Below are 8,922 nucleotides of genomic sequence, written 5' to 3' on the forward strand. Positions count from 1 at the left end.
GTATATATATGTTTGTGTGAAAGAGAGAGAGAGAGAGTGTGTGTGTGTGCGTATCATATGTACATGCATAATCACATGTATATGTAGATTATATATATATATATATATATATACAGGAATATATATATTTTTATTAATATATATGTATATATATATATATATAATATACATATATATATATATATATATATATGTGTGTGTGTGTGTGTATGTATGTATGCATATATATATGAATATATATATATATATATATATATATATATATATATATATATACATATATACATATATATATATATATATATATATATAATATATATAGTGTGTGTGTATTGTGTGTGTGTGTGTATTTGTGTGTTGTATTTTTGTCTGTATCTGTATCTGTATTTGTGTCTGTATTTGTGTCTGTATCTGTATCTGTATCTGTATTTGTGTCTGTATCTGTATCTGTATCTGTATCTGTATCTGCATCTGCATCTGATGGATTCTTTGTTCGAACCTCGTATGTCAGGTGGATGATTGAAGATAATAAGTTTTGAGGGCGATAATGAAATATTTCCTTTGTTGTTTGTATCGAACATCAGGTGCTTCCTCATCTGGATCAGGAATCTGGGTCGTACTTCTCATCTGGTCACGGGAAGACCTACTACACAACAGCACCATCAGTCCAGCGATGGGGGTACTCAATTAAATGGATCTATGCTGGTATGTTCTGTATGGGCTTGCCATGAAATTTATGATTAATCTGTGCTTCATAAGTATTATAGCGCAGCTTTTTTATTTACAAGCGTGATATAGCACTTCCTTCGGTTTACTGTTCGTGTTACTGCACGTGACTTCTCACAATACAAGACTCGAGACATTCTGCCTGATTAGAGGCTATCTACCTGTATATCTACCTAGCGTGCACCTTGTGAATGCATGCCCTGGATTAGGTTCGGAACCAACGCACCCTTTCGCAAAAATGCCATTATAGTTCTCTCACATATTCTCTCACTCCATTTTTTGCTCTCACACACTTACACACAGCTTCTCGGAAGCACGTACCCAGAGTATCTCAAGGCCTAATTTTGCTTTTCTCTCGCACCAGGTGACACACCCACCTTTCTGGTGTTTGAGGACCTATTCGAGCGGTGTAAAGTGCGGGACCTGTTCGAGAATCGATTAAACGTGCCGAAAGGGCTCGAGATCACGGTAAAACATAAGATACAGCTATATGCAGCCAGTTTCGTTGTGCGCCAATCAGAAGGCTTGCAGATACCCTTCTTCCACGAAGACTTCCGAGACGCGTGTGGAAAACGCGCATACACACTCATGACACCGTTATATGCCATGGACGATATACAAGACGGACATCTGCTGTACTACGACGCGCAAGGTGGGTGTCCGTTCATATATTTAATCAATACAATGCTCTGCAAGACATGTGTCGCCCGTCTGGTTGGTCAATGTGCTATCGCTGTTTGTGGCTGTTACTGTTCAATGGATGTGCATGTCATGGCCCATGCGGGGTGTGTGGTAGGATGTAATTTGGCAATGGTTTGGTGCGCGCGGTGCTCTTGTTGACATCGCATTGAATGTTCTACGAGCTTCTTGTCAGCCTATAGTATAGCTGTGCTTTGCCGCTTATTTTGAGTATGCAGCAAATTCATGCGACGTTGTCGTGGTGTGTTAATAAATAGCCATCTCTTGGGTGGTGTTTTGCACGGTGGGATAGTTCCATCCAGCGATCCTATGACAATATGATGTTTTGGTGATGTGATTGATGATTTGTTCTATCACTCGCATGCTTGGCTATTGAATGAATTCTTCTTCTATGCTCCATCCAAGGGGGATACATGTGCGAGTGAGTTTGTAGCCTCCTTATACACACTGCATCTCGCACATCAAGTGTAGAGGTGTGAGTATGCAAATTACACAAGACAAAATGATTGACACTTGCTGCTTATGATACACGTGGGCTGTACCGACAACCGTGACATGGTGTCAGGAATATCAGTTGAAAGGCAAATTGCACTTACCAGCTCCAAATTCGCCCACTCCCACTGACAATGGTTTCCTGTAGGTGTGCCGCGTGTGTACACATACCTTCTGGGAGAGATGATCAACTTCGGAGCTAAATTCACGCACGCCACTCAGCCCTGCTCCTCAAACAAGCGGTTTGCCTTCCTGTGCTTCAACTTTGGTGTGGATAACCCTGGACAGGATTGGTTCGATATACTTGGCAATATACCTTGCACTGCTGTGGAGGTGGCCGTGCAAGGGGGCGGGTTACAGGCTCCAGACAGGCTCAAACTGAGAAATACGCTGACTCTTTTGTTCAGGTATGCGATGATGAGTCAGCCTTGAAGTATGCCAACCTCATAGTGCATATTCCGATTGTGTCGATGGCCAATAAATTAATCAAGCTCAAGATATTGGGTAGCTCGCCATCATTGTATATATGCATAGCCAACTGATAACAATACATGTTTGATGGGCCCTGAGGATCAGACTGTCTAGGTTTGCCAAACATCTGCTTGCTGCATGCCCAACAGTGACATCTCCTTTTTGTTAACTTCACGTATGCACCTCGCGCTCCCGCAACTTTCAGGCAGATCAATCAACAAAACGATGCATTTTTAGATCGGAAAGGCTTCAACCACGGCATCGAACCCGAGGCTATCCTGATGGATCTGTTTGAGCTGGTGGAGATAAGTGACTTACTGCCGCACTACCTCTTTGAACAGCTCTGCACTATGTCGGAGCGTGATACGGACACTCTCACGGAACATGAGTTTGTGTCGGCATTCGCGCAGAGTATTCCGATAGGGACCCGGTTACAGGTAGTTGTGAGTGAATTTGGAGGCGAAAGTGTACAGATGTGGCGTATTAACGCATGTGTACACTTTCGCACTCTTGTTTCATCTATGTCCACTCCAAGTGGTAACTTCTATATTCTATGCTTATATCCTAGTAGAGATATGAAGCCTTCAATATTTTTCACCGCTCTCTCAAAATCATTTCTGTGGGTTTCGCAATAGAAACGGCTAGTCATATACATTAGCATTGATTTTTTTGTATTCCGACAGATGTGCAGGACGATTATTGTCGTATACTGTATTTTCACAGATGAGAGCTCCCGAGGATCTATTTTACAGATGAAAGTTTTTTGGGATGATTTTCACAGATGAGCGTTTGCTATAATTGTTCGTGCAACTTTTCTGTCGTAATACGATGGCTTGCTTTCTTGCTGTTAATTGAAGAGCTGATGATCGCTGTTCTTTAAATCCTTTCTATCCGCTGCTGATTGCGCCTGTATAGATGCTCATCTTTTCCCGCGGTTTGTACGATCGAAATGAGCAAATTAAGTACGAAACCATCTGTCGTGATTGCAAACTTAGTTTGTGTGGACATTTATGGCGTCGTGTATACGTTGCCAATCCTATATGTGCTGAAGTCGAGTGTTGTTGATTTTCTCACAATGGTACTCCGATGGCACCCAAGGTACTTGACGCGTAGGCATGTATATAGGGGCTGTGTATATCCATTCGTTCCTAGAACCCGATATAGGCTCTGGATTTTCCTCACGTGAACTCCCGTTGCGAATAAAGGGTTGCGAATACCGACTACTGTGCTGTGTGTATTCAATGAATCACTGGGATGCACTCTGCCACGCTTACGATTGGTATTCATGTTTTGCACACCCCATCTCCCCACGGCCCTCACTTTGTTCCTACCGAATACACGTATCTGTGTGGAAGCTTTCGAAGTTGTAGTTTCGCGCAACTGGAGAGTCACTCGCGAATATTTCTCGTTACGCACGGGGAAACACGTATGCCTTCAAAACTAGAATACAAAAGGCATCGCAGCTTGGTTATCGTGCCTTTTACTTCAATGTGCTCGTATGGTTGTTCATATCAGTACAAACTTTCAAATGTTGACATATATACGCAGTTGAACTTATGCACGTTCTGGCATAGACTATGCCTGTGTATACCCTACAAGTATATTTATAGTGGTACTCACGCATTGGCTTTTTGGAATTTTAACATACGCCCTCCTGAAAGGTGCATACTTCAATACGAATGTCCGCGCGAGCATGACCGTGAGGTGTCGCTTTCTCGAGACTATTGCAACGCATATTGTGTCCCTATAAATACGGGTACCTTATCGACGGTCATATACTTACTGCACACCTATGCTCAACCACGCACTCACTTGAATCAAGATTGGTTTGCGTATATAATCAGTCAGACGGAAGGTGTTAGTAAAGTGCGCGTATCCAATCAGGTATATGTAGTCACTCAAGAGTTGTTATGGACGTGTACTAGCTGTGTGAAGCACATGAACGATTTGTTGATGATGTCATCTGCACTGTGGAGTGTGAAGCGTTGTTTTACAAGAATGTCAGCGCGCTGACACAAGGGTCAGACTAAAACGGCAGTCCTTGAATGCACATCTGATTAAGCAATTTATTGCGCGTGTGCAATTTTTTTGAAGAGGCTGTACGGTGGTGGCCCTTTTGCACTCGCTCGCAGACTCTACATGTACATAGTCTTGGTTTCACTGCGTGATTGTTGGTATCATCGCTCACTGTGACACTTGCTTCACTCTCACACACGCCTCAGTCACGCACCCCTCGGCTCTCATACGTCCCTACAAGTGTACTTGTCATTTGTGCATACTTCTTTATGCGCACTTGCCTGGACACACATTCCACATGCTCGTCTCGGTATGCTTGTATGTCTTCTCGTTTGTAGTCATTCTCATGAGCGAATTGTGTGCGCTACAGATGCACTTCCATTACATTAGTTACCATGTATGATGGATTCCCCTTTTCTGTCAGTTGATGTACATGTTCCTAACGCGTTTGCTCATTTATATATCTTGTACGAATAGTGAATCTGCATCAGTAAACCGGAAAGGCTCAAAACCGGGATCAACCCGAAACACTCCATAGACACAGAAATGGCCCTCATTATGTTTTTGATTTTCGTATATATGACAAATTAGGATTACAACAAGCTGTAGCACTTAGTTTGCCATTCGTGAGTCAACGGGGTCTCTAGCAATACCTGTAAGTGTGCAATTGGGTTGACAGGGACAGTGTATGTGGAAAATATCAATAAAAGTACAATCACAGGTTTTTGCATCATGCGCATGTAGATATAAGAAGATGAGATCTCACATCTCTTCATTGTTTTGTTATCAGAAATGTGAAGCACATTCAGATCGAATCCCTCGACCTTTTTAAAATCAATAAAATTAGCTAAGGGGCGTGGCGGCGCTCGGAAATGAGACCAACAAATACAATCTGAACAGATCGAGACTAGTACACAGAAGTACTACCACTACCACAATCATATGTCCATCGCGCAATACCTGCGTAGCGGTGCCTGCTCTCGGTACTTAATAATAGCAGCGAACTCCATATATACTCGCGCATTCACAGATTGTCATCTGAAATTCAATTCGGTGTTAAAATGTATACAATCCAACACATTGGGAAAAGTGCATGTAGCCAGATGAGTAATACGGCCACCAAACAGTTCAAGTCACAATAACAAGTTGTTTAGGCTGGTCGGAATAGAAATGCCTACTCACGTCAAAAAATAAGCAGTGAAGTATATAGATGGTACGCTGCACGGTGGAGTTCGATATGCAGACAGAAGTTATTTAAAGATCTTCTCTAGAGGCTGCCGTTTTAAAATGATGTCTAATTGAACACGTCGTCAGTGCCCAATTAGATGGCCATTCATTTATTTTCCTACTTGGCAAAATACCAATCGATACTGCACTGTTCAATTGTAAGTTTGAAACACAAACACCATGGGACTTCCGACAACAACAAATTCAGCATCCCGTGATATTCAATTATGGGATACCTGACACCAAACGCGTAGTCGTGAGCCTATGTAAACGAAGTCTCTGGTGAATGTTTGTCCGATTAAGAACCCCTTGTGGCGTGTATATATACCTTACACGGTTGATGAACGAAAATAAAGTTACTCTTCTGTCTGCCCTAAATACTGCATAAAGTCACGAGCGCCAAGAAGTGTACCGAATGATCTTTAATATGGTAGCAGCCAGCGGTTGCAATGTATCACATAGCAAATTTCAGCTCCATACCAATGGCCTGTCGATGTATTGGTGTCTTGGCATGAGGAGCAGACAATACGTCCTAGTTTGATTTCGCACGTTCAAGAACGGAATGTCACAACGACTTCCACCGGGTTGTAGGGTAGTCAGTATTTATTTATATTGAATTAATTATAGTTTTGTCTATATACTAATTATCAGGGATCGTCTTCTCCTCTGTCACTAAATCTTCTGGTAAGTTCACCTGTTTTGTGATACTATCTCGTCTTAGGACTCCTGAGTACTCTTGTGTTTCGGCCTCAGTGATACCTATCAGTACCCGATTAGTCCTTGTAGTAGCTGAGTCGGCCGAGCTCTCGCTTGTGCGCCGATTTGGCATTGTCTCGCTCTCCAAGCGTCTCAGGTTCGACCGCACTTTGTCGTCCTCGACTAAATCTAGACCACTGAAAGCATCATTGATATCACTCGTGGTGGAATTCTGCGCGTGTTTTAAATGGTAAAATGGATCTTCTTATTCTTTCAAATCAACACCATCTGAAACTAAAGGCATTTTTAGCCCTGGTCGGAACATTTGAAGCTATAATACTGCTGTTATAATAATCAGCACTCACATAGTGGAATGGACTTTAACGTACTACACCATGAAAATAGCTACTGAGATACACTCCTCCACATGGCGCATGCGATGGTACACTATTCGTATCCTCAACGCAAGTGTATTTAAATAGCGGCAGGCGCAGGATATAGATACATTGTTAGGACCTGATATAACGTCGCATAAATATTCATCGTGTGCGAAAATCCCTAGCATGTCTACAGAAACTCTTAGAACACTCATATGAGTTTTGGACCCCTTTTTTTTGCCAAATACTTAACCCATCCAAACGTCATCATCTGTTTTTGCAATCATATAGTTCTTAAGTGATATCACGCTGTTCGCTTTCAGACTACTTGCATCAATCACAAATGTTCGATTGTAATCAAGTTCTTAATCTAGAACACCAATTGTATGTATACGTATATGCCTGCATGTTCCCACAGAACTCAATATGAGTGTCATTCAGCAGGAATAGTGCAAAAGCCACCAATCAGTGTTGAAGCGTTAAACAATCAGCTATGAAACCCCCTCCACACTCAACCATAACTAGGATAGCACCATTCTCAGCTTGAAGTAATTTCGCTCTAACATACTATTAAACATCCCGCATCGCCAAACAGCCTATCACAAATTGTATGCATACTCTCGAGCCAGTATTCATCAGAAGGTGCTGTAATCAGTCTCGCCATCAAAAATCATTGACAAGTCGAAAACATATTTAGAAACATGCACTATTACGAGATTCAATCTTACCAATGAGGTGTGCAAATGGATTGCATCAGGTGAAGTTGGGTCAGCATTGGCGTGGTAAAGTGTCGCCTCTACGTAATGCATTGTGTTGTCGTTCAACGTTGTAGTGGGTGCGAATAAACTAGATCTGCGTTTGTTCCGATCTGGCTGGTAGTTGTACTTGAGTTTCGTGATGAACCTTTGTGCCCACTTGCTGCTTTCTACCTCCGCAGAGTGTCTCCTGACGGCTTCGTCATTTTTCTCCTCTTCAGCCTTGAGAAGCGAAACTTGCTTCGACAGTGAAATTTTAGCTTCTCCTGATTGGCTACCTTCGCAGTATGAACCTTTCGGCGATTCCCAAGTGCGGCATGCGACATCTCCATAAGCGTTACCTAAAAGTTCAAATTCAATACCGTATCAGCGATCTAAAGCGAGTAGCAAATAGTGTATAGTGTCACTTTATTAGAAGGCACTGCCTCGCTTATGGTAGTGAGCGTACGTCTAATTGCGCTTTTCGAAGGAGTTAATGTGTCCAAGACAAGTTTGAGCTTTCAATCGATAATGTCAATTAAGTGCATATCAAAAGAGAAACACGCTTCGTTCATGAGGGTGCCAATTGTAAACTCTATACAAACCTAGCGACTCACCAGTGGGAAATAACTCCTGGCGAATTTCCTCGATGTCAGCTAAGATTCCTCTCCTGTCAGCCTCTGTGAGAATCTTGCCTCTTCTGTACCGCGGGGTACGATCGTACTCACTGAAGTAACCTGTATACTTCTCGAATGTCTCGCCAACGCAAACGAGATTGCTTTGTAGAAGAGATTTCGCAGATTGAGATGAGGATGAGGGGACAAGGGTCAATTCGACAAGTGAATATGTCTATGTGAGAAGTTGTAGATGCAGTAAATGCATGGCAGTACAACGCTGTCAGACTACATAATACTCCGCACAATGATATCCAACAACCGTACTAAAAAGCCTCGTGTTGTGTGATTTGGCAGTATAGCAAAAATATACCACACGACAAAGTACTATTGCGACCGATATTTCACAAAGCATATTTCATGTAGGCCAATTCGATAGCATCATACACAAAGTATGACTTAAGGAGTTGTCGGTACCAATTCACATTTGAGACTATGGAAGCCGAAATCTACAAAAACTCAAAAAATCCATGGCAATTTAACTAAACCGTACCCAAGGGGCGCCTAACGCCAATACCAAAGTATGCCTTCGCTTGCTCGCGTGTATTTTAGCAGCTGAGTCAGGACAGAATTGAACTCAGCCATAATGAACGTGACCACTACTTTGAATGAACGAAAAGGCTGAAACCGCACGCTGTGTAAACCATCTCACTCATGAAACATATGAATTGCAACAGAGACGCGGAGCACATATTATCTATTTGAGTATAAAGGACTCATATTGTATAAGTGAAGAAGCAAAGTACTGAAATACAGATGAATTTGTACTAAAACATATAAAACATATAAAACATAAATATATATAATAAA

General features: G+C 42.1%; 2 protein-coding genes across 2 annotated transcripts in view; one reads left to right on the forward strand and one right to left on the reverse strand.

Moving 5' to 3' along the window:
- Window positions 1-2,825, forward strand: part of SARC_07759 (hypothetical protein) — a gene marked incomplete at both ends in the record, with an annotated part of 37,848 nt that extends 35,023 nt beyond the window's left edge. Inside the window, 4 exons of the mRNA XM_014298290.1 lie at window positions 585-705; window positions 1,091-1,378; window positions 2,066-2,324; window positions 2,594-2,825. Coding sequence (XP_014153765.1) covers window positions 585-705; window positions 1,091-1,378; window positions 2,066-2,324; window positions 2,594-2,825 — 900 coding nt within the window. The remainder of the gene's footprint in view (window positions 1-584; window positions 706-1,090; window positions 1,379-2,065; window positions 2,325-2,593) is intronic.
- A 3,446-nt stretch (window positions 2,826-6,271) lies between these two features.
- SARC_07760 (hypothetical protein) lies at window positions 6,272-8,804 on the reverse strand (the record flags this gene model as incomplete). The annotated part of the gene is made up of 4 exons (XM_014298291.1): window positions 6,272-6,559; window positions 7,433-7,800; window positions 8,056-8,216; window positions 8,716-8,804. 4 exons carry the CDS (start codon window positions 8,802-8,804, stop codon window positions 6,272-6,274), a joined length of 906 nt encoding a protein of 301 aa, XP_014153766.1.
- Between the last annotated feature and the right edge of the window lie 118 nt (window positions 8,805-8,922).

Source organism: Sphaeroforma arctica (genome assembly GCF_001186125.1).
Source record: "Sphaeroforma arctica JP610 unplaced genomic scaffold supercont1.636, whole genome shotgun sequence".
NCBI classification, from domain to species: Eukaryota; class Ichthyosporea; order Ichthyophonida; genus Sphaeroforma; species Sphaeroforma arctica.